Raw genomic sequence first — 17,677 nt, forward strand, 5'->3', positions numbered from 1 at the left:
AGCTAAACGATGTCTGAAATGCAAAGATGAAGGAATGAATCAAACGTCTGAATGGAAAACTTCCTAAAATACAAAACAATCACTCTTCCTTTGAATATGTTTTTTTAGGTTTGGTTACAGTAAATTCAGATTTGTTTATTAACAACAGTTGAGCATCGAGTGTCTTTCAGGTAAATGGGTCACGCTGTGGTGTTAATAAACAGGTGTTTCCTTAGAACTATCTCTTGATCTTAGACTCTATTATAATGTCACTGAGGAATGATCAGAATTTACCTGTGTGAAGTGACAGACACAATAACCTTCACCTCTCCAACCTGGTGCAGGTGCACAACACAAATTGACTAAAATATGTCCTTGAAGGCGATTAGACGAAGTTCTAATACAACTTATGTAAAGTGTTGTTCTGGTAACTGAGGTTCATTCCACCTGTATTTGTGTTTCAACAGAGGAAAGAAAGTTGCAGCTCTTGTTCATGCTTTCGAATTTTCTTCATGGCATTTCTCAGTTTCTCATTTAGATTCCTCTGATAGGTAAGGCAAGTTTATTTGAAAAACACATTTCAGCAACAATCAAAGTGTTTTACATGATAAAAACGTAAAACAGTACATATAAGTGACATAGTAAAGATAAGATGGAATACAGTATAATGTTTGATTTAATATTTATCAAAGGCAAAGCTAAACAACATGTTTTGTTGCCTTGATTTAAAGAAAATCAGTGTTCCGGCCGTTTTATAGTTTTATGAAAGTTTGTCCCAGATTAGAGGAGCTTAGTAGCTGAATGCTGTTTCTCCATGTTTGGTTCTTGTTCTGGGGTTGCAGAGCAGACTAGAGCTAGAAGACCTGAGGCGTCTGGAAGGTTGATACAGGGATTTTAATGTATTATAGTGGTAAAACATTCAGTGATTTATAAACTAACAAAAGTATTTTAAAGTCTATTCTCTGAGCTACAAGGAGCCAGGGTAACAATACTAAAACGTCCTGGCTTTAGTCAGAACGCCAGCAGCAGCGTACTGGATCAGCTGCAGCGGGAGGATTCGTTCATTAGACCTGTGTGTTGCAGTAATCAATGCAAATTAAGATCATGTATGAATTTCTAAAGATCTTGCTGAGACATCAGTCCTTTAATCCTGGGAATGTTCTTCAGGTGATAAAAGACTGACTTTTCTAACAGTCTTTATGTGTCTCTGAAGGTTCAGGTCATCACTACACCCAGATTTAAGGGCTGATCAATAGTTTGTATCTACCTGAAGCTACAGACTCTTGATTTCTCCTCCTTTGGTTAAATTGATGCTGCATCCAAGCATTGATTTGTTCTGAGCGTCTGTTCAATGTTTTGGTTGGTTCATAGTCATATAGTGACATTGTAATGTAGACGTGTGCATCATCTGCATAAATAAGTAAATTGATCTTGCTATATGTAATAATCCGAGTTACACTGTAAAACACCTGAGCTGCATTTAGTTGTGTCTACTATCTTCTACTCTTTAAGTCAAATAAACTTAGCGAGTTTTATATTTTGAACCCAAGTGTGTGCGTTTGTGAAAGATAAACTTGCAGTAGTACACTGACTGTGCGAGTTTTCAAAGCAGAACCTTTTCCAGGATTCAGGGAAGTTCTCTTTTACCCTCAGCAGCACCGCAGGGCAAAAATCGAACTAACATGTTGGAAATTTACTGTGGCAGTGGGGCAGGTGTCAGCACTGTCTTCTCACGCTTGTGTCAGTGTGTGTGTATTGTTCGCCAGCCTCCCCGGGGTGTAACCCACCTTTACAAGCAGAAGTTGGTTGAATGGATGGAAATTTAGAGAAGAAAAGCTGATAGAGAAGCACTTTCAATGTTTCCACAGCAGTTATTTAAAGTTAAACATAGAAGCGATTTGTCTTTTTGTTTGCAAATACAACATCCACAGACCCAGCTCTTAGCTAGACTACAGGAAGGAAACACACTGGAATACAATGTTTGTAGCACTTTGGATCTGCTTCATTTCAGACAGAAAAAAATCAAAAACAATAAAAGGAAAATACAAAATTTTAACATTGAAAAAAAAAAAAATCTGAAAAAATCTTTTGCATGAGTTCATTAATCCAAAAATACTTGTGTGAATTTTGATACCACCTGTTACAATGTGTGTGTTCACACACACTGCATGTTGGTTAAAACGTACACAGATTATTTTATTGCTGTGATAATTTATCCAATTTATGTTGCTAAATAGGAAGCCTGCCTTCCTCTTTAGGAAACTTATAGATCTTCTCCATACATAAAGGTGAAATCACTGACAGAAACTGTTTACTCTCATTTTCACCCAAACAGAAAGTTACAGTTGGTGCAATTTAGTCAAAATACATTCCTTTCCCCTACTTTACTTAAGTCTTAAACCATCACTGCTATTTAAAAACATGATGGTTTTATGGTTTCACTATTTATTTCGACTCTGTGGGAGTAAAAACGTGTCCAGTGCTGCCAGTGGGCCATCCAGTGTCTCAGAGGTTGCTGTAATTGCCAAGTTTCCAAAGCAGCAACACAGCAGCAGCCATCATAATGCCAAAGCAATATAAAAGCTTCTGGGAAATTAAGTTCCTGGGGAAAGGGTTCAGGGTGGCCCAGTCAAATCACCGTTAGACCCAACAAAAACAATACGCACAAGAGTTCATTGTCTGCTCTTTCTGTACAAAAAACCCCTAAAAAAATCAGACAGTGAGAGGTTCTGATTACATTTTTGAATATTTGCAATTATATGTCTGATTGTTCATTTTACACTGAAAACTCCATTAAAACAAACATTTCCAGTTCATCTGTGTGAATTTCTGAGGATTTCATTTAGCTACATAACAGCCCTTTATCCAAATGTTATTAACACAAAAACAAGTAAATTCAGACAATTATTAAGCAGCAAACCTTAGACCACAAACAGAGATAATGTACAAGTTAAAATGTAATCAGAAGTTGTGCAAGACGTAGAAAATCTAATTACCATATTTCAAGTTGTAATAATTTAAAACAGGATAAACCAATTCATAAAGGCACTACAGGATTTCTGCTTTCTATCCTAAAAAAATATATAAAACTTCAGATATTTCACAAGGAGATACATGGAAAAACCATAACCTTGTATTAAGGTAGAAAGTACGGCGGCCACCGTAAGAAAGGCGTACAGTGTTCAATTATGCTGCATAACTGATCAGTAATTATTGCGAGGGAACGCAAAAGAAAAAAAATTCTCCATGTCCCCTGCAGGGCTCCGTACGAGAACAGCAGCAGCTGGAAATATAATAAATGTTGCAAATATTAGGTGGTAAAACACACAAACGGACTAATTTAGGCAGTTTATTAGCAGAAAAATAATAAAGTTAGTTACTACTTTGTTTTGGTTTATCACAAAAACAGGTGAAAAAGTCCAAGGAAATAAAAATCATTGTATACTTTTAACCTTTTTTTCCTTATCTTTAAGTGTGAACTTTATAAAAGGTCTAAATCCAAGCCAAAGATGTCTGTTTTAGCCCCTTTTATTAAAATAATTTCCATGTAAATTTAAGTCATATGGAGGTGCCTGTGTTTGGAAAACCAGCTCATTTTCATTCCTCATTAAAATAGACCTTATTTGTTTATTTACATACATAATTAGTGTTACATTTCTACAACTGTGTCTTAAGGCCATTGTAGGTAGAAAGGTCAAAAATGCGTTAGGAAAAAAATTCAGAAATTTTGAGATTTATCTAAGAATTTTTAGAAAAGCTTTTTGACTTTTAAAACTCAAACATTTCCCAGTTTTCATTTCTAGAAAATTTTGAGATTAAGATAAGATCTTTTTAATATAAAGATTACTTTTCTAAGATCAATCTCAAAATTTAATTTTCAACTTTTCAAACTCAGAAATTTCCTGGATTTTTTTTTTGCTGGAAATTTACTCCTCCTTTTTTCTATGTACAATGGCCCTAATACTCTGTCACACATTGTAACATTAAACCAGAGAGGTAGATTTTCTTTTCCAGAAAAGGTTCTCCATAGGTTCCAGATTGGGCCGATCAGTCCAGAACCAGCTGAGGGTTTTCCGCGGTGAGGCTGCGGTACATTCTGGCTGAAATATCCGGTCCAACTCTTCTTTCTTTCCCTTCTGTTTTCACCGAGAGCCCAGCCAGCATGCCCTTCTTCTCCGCCTCAGAACCAGAGTTCTGGTAAGCCTTCGGGCGACACATGCAAAAGAAAATCGTTACGACCCTCCGGACCTCCGGGGTTTTGCTTCCAGCGGCGGTTTATTACCTGCAACAGGATCCGCGGAGACGGGAAGGCCTCGGCCACAGCGGCGGCCACCGCCGGGCTCACCCTGTTCAGCTGCTGGATCTGCCGGACCCAGACGTCCCTCAGACCCGAACCGTCCCGCCCAACCCGGGCCCCGCTGGCCCACGAACCGACCACGCAGAACGGCAGCTCGGTCCGCTCTGTCAGGAGTCTGTGGGGGGTCAGAGGTCAGTTAGCAACTGAAGCTAACAAAAAAAAAACCTGAATTCGAGAAAAGATTTTTAACTTAAATAAATAAAAACGGTGATTAACGGGGTAAAACTATAACTAACCGGAACTATGTCCCGCGTTTATAAAATTAACTAAAACGTACTGAAATAGTAATATTCGTTTTTGAAATAATGTTTTTAGCCTTTCAAGCTACACTTGACACGTAAACGGGCAGTTTACGACAGCGGTCGGTAAATTACGACACTCCTTGCAGCTGTTACCATAGACACGCTACCAATCGATGTAATACAATACTTTGAACTTTTTGAATTCTGAACCTAAAAATTAACTAAAGTATAAAAACATTAAAACTACCACTCTAATGAAAACTGAACGATATTTAACTAATAATTGATAAACTAGCAAAAACACTTAAAACAAATGAATTTAACTGAATTAGACAAACAAAAAGTCAGATCGAAATAAAATGAAGTATAATGAAAACCCCAAAACTATTATAACTCTGCAGTAAGATAATAATTTGTCATGGTAAAAATGAAGACGCACTTAAAGGGGCGTTTTGATAAAGCCTTGGTGACGGCGCACACATGGTTGGTGATGTCCTGCCAGCTCTCCAGGAAAACCACAGAGATGTTTTTATAGAGCTGAAGGTAAACAAGAACCTAGAAAGTACGGAAGAGGATTAGTGCCAAAACAAAAAATTTGTAATATTCTGACATTTTTTCTCAGAATTGTAATTCTGTGTCAATTTATGTCAAAATCCAAATAAATAACCAAAAAATCTTAGGTGTGTGTCAGTTATGTGGCTGTTATGTGAAAATAATCATATGACTGTTTCCTCCTTCTTATAGGATTTGTAAACTTGTACTTTATCCTCACAGAAAGCTTGTCCCAAATTTATTTGGTTAATTTGAGTTTTATGCCATTTTCCTGATGGCATATGAACAATTTAAAAAATTCTGATTCTGAGATTTATGCCGAAATTCTGAAGAAAAAAAAATCACAATTCTAAGATAAATTCTAAATTTTGAGAAAAAGCCAAAATTCTGAGTTTACAGTCAGTTTTCTGAGAAAGAAAATTGGAATTCTGAGAAAAAAAAGCCTGATTTTTTCCCCCAGTGGTCCCAATCCAATCCCAGTCGTCAAACGGCAAACAAACCTCCTCCACATCCTGATCCTTCATCCCCAGTTTAGTCCGCAGCATCTGTTCTGGAAAATATTCCTTCATCCTGTTGGGAAAAAAAGGAAAACTGATCTAACAAGGAAATAAGTTAAAAATTACAATGGTGTATTAGGGCCACTGCAAATTGAAAAAACCTTTGATTGAGTAAATTTCCCCCAAAACACTTAGAAATTTTTAGATTAATCTCATGAATTTCCTGGGAATAAACTGACCAGTGATCCGACTCAAAGTCCGTCACCAACATGGTGACCACCTTATTCCAGTTGAGACGCTCCAAGAGAGGACTGAGGACCGTCCCCGTCTCCTCCCCATCGCTGTCCACCATCTACAGTCCAGAGAGGGAACAGCATGGCATCAAATGCGTCTCCATTTGGATGTTTTTACAACTTTTAGGAGCTTGATTACTTCTTTAACGGAGATCACAACGTCCACAAAGTCAGCAAGAGTCAAGACCAGAACCATCTGCTCCTCCTCCTCCACTCGGGCCTGACCGTCTTCTACCTGCTGGAAGCACACAACTTTGTCAATGATGTGCTATTAAATAAGAAACGCAATTAAAATCACATGTGAATAAGTTTGTTCATGCAACAAGTCATTAAAAAATGCCAGCCTCCAACTACTTCCTGCTGAGTTCTTCATAGTTTTCACCAGTAGCAACATTTGATTGTTGATCATTTGACTCGTGTGATGCAAAAAAACTGTTTCCTTTACAGTTTTTTTAAATAAACCAATTTTGATATGACCAAATAAAAACCCCCTCTTCCTAGTGCAAAAACCTTTTATTGAAAAACGTACTTTTTCCAAATTTGCATGTTTTCATTAAGTAAATCTATTTTTGGAATTCCAACTTTTAGGTCAATGGAAACCCAGGTGTGGACCTGACTGGACTTTCTGTGTGAGGCGGGAGCGTCCTACCTGAGGCAGATCTCTGGTCCAGGTGATGCTGCGAGACAAACGCTGGCTCTCAACAGTGAACCTCCACTCCAACATGGCCAGGGTGTCCAGCAAAATGTCTGAGCCGTCATGTTGGAGAAGGGCTGCGGAGGTCAGAATGAGATTTTACACAATATTTACAACTGAGTTTATTGCAGAAAACCACAGGTTAAACTTTAATATTCACAGAGCAGAGAGAAGAGGAGGAGGAGCTGCGCCAAGAAGGCGGGGCTAGGCCCACCCAGGCGTTTTGCACATCTGAATGGTTTCCATGGAGATTAAATGACTCTCAAACATGCATGAAAGAATCAAGGCAATTCTCCAGGTATGTTTTTGATGATAATAATATTAAAACATGATGTAAAGCTCAACATAGTTGATTTCACAGCATACTGCCTTTTTAGAGTCTTAAACTTAAATGACAAACAATTTTAAATCTTCTAATTTATCTGCTGAAACCCAGTGGTGAGCACACTTCCGCTAATAGTGGAACTAATTTTTTGTTTAGCGCTTTAGCATTTTTGTTTTGCTAACTTTGAGAACGTTTAGAGCATTTAACTTCCCCTAAATATATTTTTCAGAATAAATTTCAAACAGCAATTTACTTGGCTGATTTGTAAACTTCCACTAAAATAAAGTACAACGTCTTTGTTAAAGTATTGGTTCTTTATAATTAAGAATTAATTATAAAGAACCAAAACTCAATTAATTAAGTAGTTAGTTGTTTATATTTACGCTCTCACTTTGAAGTCTGTTTATACAACATCCTCAATATATTTAAGTAAATCACTGAAATAAATAAACTTGTCAGTGATATTTACTGAGGCAACCTGATGAATTAAACGCACTCTAATAGACCCTGATGGATGGAATCAGAAAGTCCGACAGCACCTAAACGCGTCACTCCGTACCTGGTTCTATACAGACGGTCAGGCTCTTGATGCAGTTCTCTGGCCGGAGGCTGTTAAGGGTCTCCGCCGCCTCTCTCCTCCGCTGCTGCTCCCGCTTCCTCTCCTCCTTCTCCCGGGCTCTGGCGGCTCTCTGCCGCTCCCTCTCCTCCCTCTCCTCCTTGGCTTTCAGCCTGGTCGCCTCAATCTCCTCCCTGCTGCGGCGTTTGCGTGCCGGACCCGGGGTGCCGCCGCATGCCTCCGGAGCAGATAGAGCGACTCTGGAGTCACTTTTAGCCGGTGAAGACGGCAGATTTGTGGGTTTTTCCTGTAAGCTGAGAGCCTCCGGTTCTCCTCTGCTGTCTGCTGTTTCTTTTTGACAGATTACATCGCAGTTAAATTCTGATTTCAGGTCGTGATCGCTGTCCTCCGATTCAGAAATCTCCCATGTTATGGCTCTGCGCAGGACAGACATTTCATTATTAAAGCAGAATCTGCCTTTGTTAACGTCTTTGTTTTGTAGCCGCTACGGAGTCAACCGAGGGACAAACCATCTAAAATGCGATACAACATTTTCTTCTTTTTTATTGCGGTTGGCCAGAACGTTTAGTGGAGTGTGGATCGGGATACTAAATATATATTACACAGATTTGAAAACTAAATATAGATTATTTTCTTTTTCATTTATTCATCAATTAATGCGTACAGAACAAACATTACAGACTAACAAACAAATGTATAGATCTAGAAAATAACAAATAACTGATTAGACAAAAGAACGAACAACAACAACAAATAAATTAAACAAACAAAAAACAGGTACATATTAAAATGGATATACTTAACAATAAGAGAAACCCAACAACATAAAAAACTGTTATTGTTTAACATATTTGGGTTAGGATCCTGTTTTTTCTTGTCATCCTTACTGTTATTTTTCTGTTTGCAGTGTTATTATTTTCTTTTTCTCTAATATTTCTTGTTTTGCTTACTGTAGGCTCACAGATTTGGGGGGCAGAAGTGGGAAAGAGAATGAGAAAAAATAAGAACAAAAATGAATAAATAAAAATGTATACCAGAATAAATAAGTAAATAAATTAAGAAAATAAAAAACATGTTTTGTGATCTAATTAGCAAGTTCTCCATTTCGCCTCATTTCCATTGGTGTTTGTTTCCGCAGTGGCATTAACTCAAGAAAAAAGATTTTAATGTATTTATTAGAAAGAGAGACTTTAGAAACTCATCCATTGCCAAACTTTTAAACTTTCTAAAGAAACCCAGCTGAAGTGTGGATAAGAAATCTTTTCTTAGAAAGGCCAGGAGGACTCAGCAGCTGCTGTCACCAGGTGGACCACAGAACAGATTACACACCTGTTGTTCTGTGGATTAGAACTGAGAACAGCGACCTAATCAGACGGGATGTTCAAAACACACTGAGTTTAAGAATTACTCATATTTACTAGGCAGGACGATTAAAATCAGCAAAGTTTGTGAAGACAAACAAGGATTTAGCATATAAACATATAGAAATATATTTTAAAAAGCTAAAATAATAATAATAATTTTTAAAAAGTAATTTTGACAATGTTGAATTAGTGCAGGTTTATTGATCTTGGCACTGACTTAAGTTTTCATCTAGTTTTTTATGTTTTTCTGCTAATTATGATGATTTTCCACTTACAGCTAATAAAAACATTTCAGGTTAGAATTTCATGTTCTGATCAGATTAAGACTAAGTTTTTTACATAAAACCCCAAATAATTAAGGAATATGTAGAAAATATGCTTAACACTAGAATTATCTGTGATGCTATGGACCCGTTTCTCCTTCAAACGCCTTGTAATCCTGGCTGGAGTCCATGATATTTCACCTCCACTGGATAAAATAGCTGAAGTTAAAAAATAAGAAATTAAGATTAAGTAAAAAGTCAGTGTGAGATTTTGGTACAGCAATAAAAAACATGTAATCACATTTATTTCACACCTTTACCAAATATAATAGAAACTGCAGGTAAATACATAAATATTCATATGTATCACGTTGTTACCAATTACATGTAGTTTTTAAATTTCGGCTGATTAAATTCATGTAAATTTATATTCCAGTTTATTATAAATATGCCATTTCTTTTGGTTTTGGTGCAGCTTTCATTTATAGCTCACATCTTGTAGAGAAATTGTAGAATTTGAATGACAGCTGTAATAAAGATCTTCATCATAATGAAAAGCTTCATCATTTTAACTAGAGCGCTGTTCTAGTCAATCAAGTTGTTCAGGAATAAAAATGGCTAATTAAAATAAAAGTATTATAAATTAAAAGTATATGATGTAGAGACATGATATTAGTTTAAGAAAATAAATTATTTTTATTTAAAGGGAAAATGATTATAATAAGAATTTCCAACGGTTAGTTTTTAAAAAAGGAAAATAGCACAATAGATGGCGATAATGCATCTTAACGTTAGATGTCACCCGCCAATATAAACCACGAAGAAGAAAATGTGGTTCGTTTACGTCATTGCAGAATTCCAAATAGCTGGATGCGTCGTCGGGAATGCTATCAGTGCTAACGGTTCCATCCACATGGTGTGTAGATCTGCTGTTTGCGACCGTCTCACACTAAAGTTGAGTTTGCCAACGTTAAACGTCTGCCGCAGCTGCAGACCGTAAACAACAAAGGATGTGAAGCATTTTTCTGTTTTATAGCAAACTTATTTTTTCTCAGTATGGCTCAACCGGCGGAGAAAGGTAAGTTATGTTGATTGTTTCTCTAAAATTATTCCTCATGTAGCATTTTAAGCTAAACCCCAGCTACTCGCAGCCCACAGGATCCAATACTTCCCTAAAAAACGGGACAGTAAATGAGCCACTCAGCATTTTAGACTTTAAAAACTTATGCGACTCCAGTCGGAAGTTGCCCAACAGGGCTTTAGTAAAAGTGTACTTTTCTATCATGTGTTTTTTTTATTACAGCTGTCTGTAATTAAGACAGCTGCAATTCACTCCAGGGAGCAGCTGGAGTGAATTGCCTCAGTCCAATTAAATAAAACTCATTTTGTGCTAAAAATGTCTCATGAACATGTAAAAAGAAAAAAAGATACGTTTATAAGTTTGAACAATGAATGCTGTTGGAAATGTCTTTTTTTTTTTTTTAAAGAACTGAGATTTCTATTTCTTTGTTTTAAAACAAAAACTTAACCACTTTGGTGTCATTTCGTTGTGGTAATATTTATATTTAAAAACATTAGTTGATTCATATGGAGGACCAAAACTAACATAATTAAGAATAAATAAAGTAATAATTGCAGAGGTGATTAAATAAAGAAGCCTCTTAATCCTATGCTTTCTCATTTGCTAAGAATTTATTTATTTCTGTATTTATTATGTCCGTTTTGGTCCTCCATAGATTTCTGACGTTTACCTGAAGCTGCTATTAACGTCCACATTGGGTCACCCAAACCTGATTATAACTGCTGTATTTAAACTTGGTTAACTTCAGCAATTCTTCTAAAAATTAAGGTTGAGCTAGATCCCGTTTTTACTGAGAAAAGATTAAATATTATTTCATATTTCTACAATCGAGCCCAAAATACTAAGCAAACTGGATGCCTTTTATTTAACAAGGAAATGTGCAAAAACCAATTTGAAGTTTTGGATATGACCTGTTCTTACCAAAATCTGTGATTATTTTATTTGTTTTGTTAAATTTCTTCATGGTTAGTTTATTGTTAAGTACGTAAAAACAAAAACAGCAAAAACTTTGGTAATTTTAGTTCTTAAAAATGATATTTTTTGGCCCACATGTACTTTTGAGTTTACGATTTTGGCTCAGCTGACAAAAAGTTTGGACTCCCCTCAATAATAGATCTTTATTTAAGAAAATCCTTTCAACAGATCTTTCTGTTTTTGCGTCTCTAAGCTCATTTTATTCCTTTTTGGGTTGCAAAGGTTGCTGATGCTTGTGAAAGACCATCAAAAACTCGTTTTCATCATGAAATCCCAACAGAATACTGTGACGTCTTGTAGTAAGTTAATTTAATGATATTTTGGTTTTTCCAGCTTATTATCGCTTCCTGGTTCTCTTCTTTAACTGCCTCCTGACTTTTGGTTCCTACTTCTGCTTCGACATCCCCAGCGTCCTGCAGGACCAGTTCCAGGGGGTAAAATCAGTCGAATGATTCCTCATTATCAACCTGCTGGATTCATGTTTGACTCAGATCTGAGTAAAAACTTTGTCCCTGGTTTGTCTCGTGTTGCAGAACCTCACATGTCCCAATGCAACTGCGATCAACAGGACTGTGGACTGTGTGGAGGGTCTGGGGATGAGTCCGCAGCAGTACAACCTCCTCTATGCCATATATGCTTGGACGTAAGCAGATTTGCACGTTGACTCATTTTGCGATAAGATATTTTCTTTCTTTCTTTCCCCGTCAGTGAGCGTGTCTCTGTCTGACCACCAGGAACGCTGTGGTGGTGATTCTGGCCGGATTCCTGATCGACAAATTAGGAAATCGATGTGAGTCTGCGTGAATTTAAAATCCGTGTTACACAGTGCTGCAACTAACGATTATTTTACAAATTGATTATTCTGATGACTAATCGGTAATTTTTGACGATTAATCGATTATCCTGACAATTAGTCTGATGATTAGTTGATTAATCTATTCTGCAGATTATGCTGACAGTTGTTTATTCTGCCATTTAATAGATTATACCGATGATTAATCAATTCTGATGATTAATCAATTATTCTGATGATTAATCAATTATTTATATAATTAGTTTGATGAATAATTGAGTATTTTACCGATTAATCGATTATTTTCATGATTAATTGATTTTTCTGATGATTAATCAATTAATCTATTCAGTAGATTTTGCTGACAATTGATGGTTTATTCTGTCGGTTAGTATATTTTTCATGGGAGATATTTACTCAGATGAAAACGTGGCACATTCTGCTTAATTTTTACTCAATCACTGAAACCGTTTTCTACAATTTCAGAAATACATTAAAAGATGCGAATAAACAAGTAATCTAATTCCTTTTTAAAATAGCAAAATAAACATTTTATTTCCTAAAATGCATTTCTTTAGTCATTTGTAACAAATGATGCAGCTAAAAAAACTTGAGCACGTGAAAAACTCAGACATTCCTGCTCGACTAAACATCAGGACAGTGTAGAACGAACTTGTTGACATATTTCTAGTACTGAAGAGCTAAAGGTTCTCAGTGCTGCAGGTTTTCTGCAGAATTTGAATCAGGTGAAGCTAAAACTTCACTGGAGTTTTTTCCAGTAGACATTTATAGATAAAGGGTTTTTTTTGTATCTTAAACGTAACATATAAATACTTTTCTACAGTTTTAGCTTAGTTACTGCTCTGACTGCTCCTATTTCAGAAAATGGCATTTTCTGACTCCAGTAAACAAATAATTGATTACTAAATCAGTTGATGATTATTTCAAGAATTGATTAATCACGGTTAGTGCGATTAATCGTTTCAGTCCTAGTCTATAAGTCAGAGAGGTGACTGTGTGCCGTTGTGTTGCAGTCGGGGTGTTTCTCTTCTCCTTTCTGTGTGTTTTGGGCTCGTCGCTGTTCGCTCTGGGCTCCCATTTCAGAGGAACTCCCTACCTGCTTCCGCTCATGCTCACGGGACGTTTACTATTCGGTTCTGGCAATGGATCTTTGACCAGTAAGAAGCTATCTGGTCCAGTTTATTATCCCATGTATGAGAGAGAGAGGGATTGCTGCAGCCTTGTTTGGTTTTCCCAGTTGTGCAGAACCGCATCACGGCCTTCTGGTTCAAAGGGAAAGAGCTGGCTCTGGCCTTCGGGGTGACGCTCGCCTTTTCCCGTCTCGGTTCCGTCCTCAACTTCTTCTTCACGGAGAAGTTTGAAGACAAATACGGCATGCAGTGGACGCTGTGGGGTGGTACGTTGACCAGGAAGTGAAGCGCTGCCTGTGAAGAAGAGTTTCTGACGGTATTTTTCTGTTTTCCAGGCGCTCTGCTGTGCGTGCTCGGCTTCGTTGCTGCGGTCGTCGTGAGCGCTCTGGACAAGATCGGCATGAGGCAGCTGGGCCTTGACAGAGCCATCGCAGAGGATTCCCGCAAAGTGGTCAGACCCGCTCGTTTATGTCCAGCAGTCAGAAGTTTACATACAGTCACCATCAACACTATCGTCATATCCACAATTTTCTCTAAAACCCAGATTATGCAGGCTCAAATGTTTACATAGATGCTCCTTTGGTTCCTTTGTCCTAAATATTCTAGACTGTTTATAAAATGTTTACTCTTGTGAATAAGAGAAAATATTCAAATAAATTCAGCCGTTTTCTATCATTATCTCTCCATCCCAATAAAGAAAACGTCGGGTACGTTTCGGATGGATGTAAACTTTTCTCCGGAACCGTTTTCAGACAGAACTCTGCGCCCCGTCTGGACCCAAGTTACCCGAGTTTTTCTGTTTTTTAGAGGGTTCAGGATGTGAAGCTGCTGTCTCTCCGATACTGGCTGCTGGTCCTCACCATCATGTTCTTCTACAACGGCATTTTCCCCTTCATCGCTGATGCCAGGTAGAGCTAATACACGCCAATGCAACTAACGATTATTTTACTAAATTTTCTGGCAATTAATCAATTATTCTGACAATAAGTTATTTTGACGACTAATTGATTATTCCCATGATTAATCAGAAATTAATTAAAAAATTAAAAAATTTGCAAATTCTGCAGATTTTTTTAAGACGAGTACATTAAAGATAAGAAACATTTTGTTGCCTTAATAACAATCATAGATTTTCTTTAGTGAATGTTTGATCATTTATAGTAAAGGATGAATCTGCAGCTAAAACAAATACTAACAATAATTCTAATCTCAGTTCTTTCTGCTTGACTGATCAATACAGTGAAAGGCTGACTTGTTATTAGTTTTTCAATTAACAGATTAATAATTGGATAACAAATGGTGCTTAATAGTTGTTTACAGAATTTGAACAAGATAAAGGAAAAACTGAGACAAACTTCTTTTTTTGACTTAGATGCAAAATGTTTCTGCTTTTTGTAGTTTTGGTTTAATTACAGCTCTGAGAATGTTTTTCAGAAATAATAGCACTTTTTAAAAAAAGTGCTAATATTTTCAGACAATTAATATGTTTAATCACATTATTCATGATTAATTGATTCTTGAAATAATCTTCAACTAATTTAGTGTGTTCTTTCAGTATTTTTCTATTTTTAGTCTGGACTCAACAGTTAATTTTTAATCAAGTACTAAATTAGTTAACGATTGCTTCAGTAATCGATTAATCACGATTAATCGTTTCAGCCCTATATGCAACATACTTCTGGGACACAGTTTTATGTTAGGATCATTAATAAAACTGCAGTTGTTTGGTTTAACAAAGCTTTAATGCATTTTCCTGTTGTTTCCTGTGCAGTAAGTTCATCCAGGATAAATACAGCGACTACAGCCAGAAAGAGGCTGCGTACGTAGCGGGCGCCGTGTACGACAGCTCGCTGGTGCTCTCAGCCAGCGTGGGAATCCTCATCGTAAGCCACCGCCGCTCTGGATTCAATCTGGCCAGAAATCACTTTGATTGGTTCTAACTTTGTGATTTAGGATTATGTGGGTCTTCGGGGAGTTTTTGCGCTGGCCTGCGCCGTTTTCACGCTGCCCGTCTTCGGACTGCTGGCTTTCACCTTCGTCCCTCCTCTGGTCTCCACCATCTGGCTGGGAGTCACTTACTCCTTCGCTGCCGTGAGTTTCAGACAGTTTTAATCAACTGTGAATTATCTAACACATCTGTTACCAGGGAAACGTCTTAGGCTGTTTAATTTTTTATTTAATTTCAGACGATTGCTTTAAATCGTCATTGCTCACTTGTGTAAATTTGAGTGCTAGCATCCAGCGCCTTGCTAAAGTTTCTACATTTTTTCACATTCAGCCGAAAAAGTTTGGATTATATGTGATAAACCAGCAGAATGTTCTGCATAATTACTAACTGCAGTTCCAGGAACACTTCTGCTGATCTGCTAGGTTTCGGTTTAGCGTGGTTAGCATTTAGCGGTTAGCAAAACTAATGTTTATGATTAGCGTTTCAGGGTTAGTACAGCTAACTTTTTGTTGCCAGTTAGCTACTTTTTAAAAGGAACAAAACATATAAAGTCTCAAAACATATTTTATGACAAAAAATCAGAAAAGTGTGGCATGCATTTGCTGTTATTACACCTGCGAGTCTTTTGTTGTGTGTCTTTGCTAGTTTGAGCTGGATGAAGCCGCGTCCGGCGACATGAACGCTCAGAATGAAAACTGTTGGATTCGTTTCCGATTTAGTTCCACGTGTGAAAGTGTGTGAAAACATGGGGTTGGTTTGGCTGCCTTTTGAAGGCAGAATTAGTAAAGAATGCAAATGCATGCCACACTTTTCAGATTTTTATTAGCAAAATCCTTATAACACAATTTATCATCCTAGCAAAAATAAATCAAGTTTTATTAAATGTTCTTTTGACCATTGATGCCTGAAAAAACAGTTTTTCCATTTTCTCTGCCCATATATTTGGCGCGTTCCTGGTTTTCCTCTCCGGGTTTTGCTCCAGGCCAGCATGTGGCCGTCCATTCCCCTCGTGGTGCCGCAGCCCACGCTGGGAACAGCCATGGGCCTGGCCACCTCCATACAGATGGTCGGCATCGGCGTGTCCAACCTGATCGTCGGGCAGATTTTGGGCACCAAATCCAGGTAAAAAAAACGATCATATGGAAGAGGGACACTGCAAAAAATAATAATAAAAATCTGACTTTAAAGAATTTTGAAAAAACGTCTAAATTCTGAATAAAAGCAGAATTATCAGAATTCTGGAAAAAAAGTGAGAATTTTAAGAAAAAAATTTAATTCTGAGAAAAAAATTCTAAGATTAAAAGTTTTTGGAAAAAATCTAAATTGTGGAAAAAAAAGTTGGAATTTAATTTTTAAAAAAAAAGGCAGAATTCTGAAATAAATATTCAGAATTCTGAAGTTAAAGAATTTTGAAAAAAGGCAAAATTCTGAAAAAAATCTGAATCCCGAGACAAAATTCTTTTCTTTGTTTTTTGCTAATCCTCTTCCTCTCCAGCTGTGATTCTCCTTGCAGCAGTACAATAGTGTTTTACAGACTTCCTGTCTCCTGTAGTGAAGCTAAAATCCCGCTGTGGCGCTGGCAGAGGATGATGATCTTCATGCTGGCCAACACCGTCTGCTGCATCGTCGCCTCCGTTCTGCTCAACATCGTCGACCGCAGTCAGGTCAGACATCGCCGCCGTCCAGCTGACGCACTCTGCTTCACGCGCTAACGGCGTTTTGTCCCGACATCCCTGCAGGGCGGGACGCTGAACAAGACGACCAAAAGGTCGCGGCTGGCGGAGGAAGACGCCGAGCGAGAGCCGCTTACCAGGACACAGGAAGAGGAGGAGCAAAACCAGACCAATTCCATCAACTCATGAGGTTTTCAGATGTTTTATGTCTCAAAATGACAAACAAGCTGCTCTGCCGCAACTCAATTAAACACAACTAGCATCTTTCTCCAGTCTGACTTTTTGAGGGCCTATTTGAGCCGCTGTAGAAAGAAAACATGGAGTAGATTTCTGCCAAAAAATCTGAAAACAAGATCGTCTGAGTTTGAAAAGTCTTGAAAAAATTCAGGAATTTTGTTAAAAGAAATCGTGGGAAGTTTGTAGTTTTTAATGTTGAAAATTTTCTAGTAAACAAACTCAGAAATTTTAAGATTAATCTCAGAAATTTTGTAGAAAAAAACCTAGAAATTTCTGAGTCTGAAAATTTGAAAATTTGATTGAAAAAACTTATATTTAGCACTTATAATCTTATAAAATTTCTTGAGAAACTGGAACATTTCTGACTTCAAAAAGTCATAAATTTGCCAGAAAACCTTTTAAACTTGTTTTAATTCTTGACAATAGACCTTATTTAAAGACAATATTGCTCTTTTTACCACAGCAATATTGAGACTTTCTGACTTGAGTTTTTTGTTGTCCTGTCTGGATTTAAAGGGATACAAGAGAAAATCTTTAAAACTACATTTTTGGTAAAAAGTTGCTTTATTCCATTTTTTTCAGACTTTAATGAAGTCTGAAATGTTTGTCACATTTATCACCAAGTTTAAATGTTTAACCCAAACTCTTCCTCCAGGCCAGATTTAGGCAGTTATTT

The 17,677-nt window shown here is 37.1% G+C and overlaps 2 protein-coding genes across 3 annotated transcripts; one reads left to right on the forward strand and one right to left on the reverse strand.

Annotated features, from left to right (window-relative positions):
* Positions 1-2,273: 2,273 nt before the first annotated feature.
* eme2 (essential meiotic structure-specific endonuclease subunit 2) lies at positions 2,274-8,767 on the reverse strand. Of its 2 annotated transcripts, none has more exons than XM_028039822.1 (8): positions 7,499-8,767; positions 6,570-6,691; positions 6,060-6,155; positions 5,867-5,979; positions 5,631-5,700; positions 5,018-5,133; positions 4,262-4,451; positions 2,274-4,182 (listed from the first exon to the last, which is right to left on the reverse strand). In XM_028039822.1, the coding sequence occupies exons 1-8, from the start codon at positions 7,947-7,949 to the stop codon at positions 4,027-4,029; spliced, it is 1,314 nt and encodes a 437-aa protein (XP_027895623.1). In that variant the 5' UTR covers positions 7,950-8,767; the 3' UTR covers positions 2,274-4,026. The 2 variants fall into 2 exon arrangements, with proteins under 2 accessions (XP_027895623.1, XP_027895613.1); XM_028039812.1 differs by having other exon boundaries at positions 6,060-6,158.
* Positions 8,768-9,870: 1,103 nt separating this feature from the next.
* On the forward strand, positions 9,871-17,036 carry mfsd1l (major facilitator superfamily domain containing 1-like). The gene is made up of 13 exons (XM_028039801.1): positions 9,871-10,221; positions 11,533-11,633; positions 11,733-11,842; positions 11,934-11,989; positions 13,027-13,170; positions 13,251-13,409; positions 13,479-13,594; positions 13,951-14,051; positions 14,915-15,026; positions 15,097-15,234; positions 16,074-16,213; positions 16,644-16,755; positions 16,831-17,036. Exons 1-13 carry the CDS (start codon positions 10,200-10,202, stop codon positions 16,951-16,953), a joined length of 1,434 nt encoding a protein of 477 aa, XP_027895602.1. The 5' UTR covers positions 9,871-10,199; the 3' UTR covers positions 16,954-17,036.
* The last annotated feature ends 641 nt before the right edge of the window (positions 17,037-17,677 follow it).

The sequence above is a fragment of the Xiphophorus couchianus genome, chromosome 2 (assembly GCF_001444195.1).
Source record: "Xiphophorus couchianus chromosome 2, X_couchianus-1.0, whole genome shotgun sequence".
Lineage (NCBI taxonomy): Eukaryota > Metazoa > Chordata > Actinopteri > Cyprinodontiformes > Poeciliidae > Xiphophorus > Xiphophorus couchianus.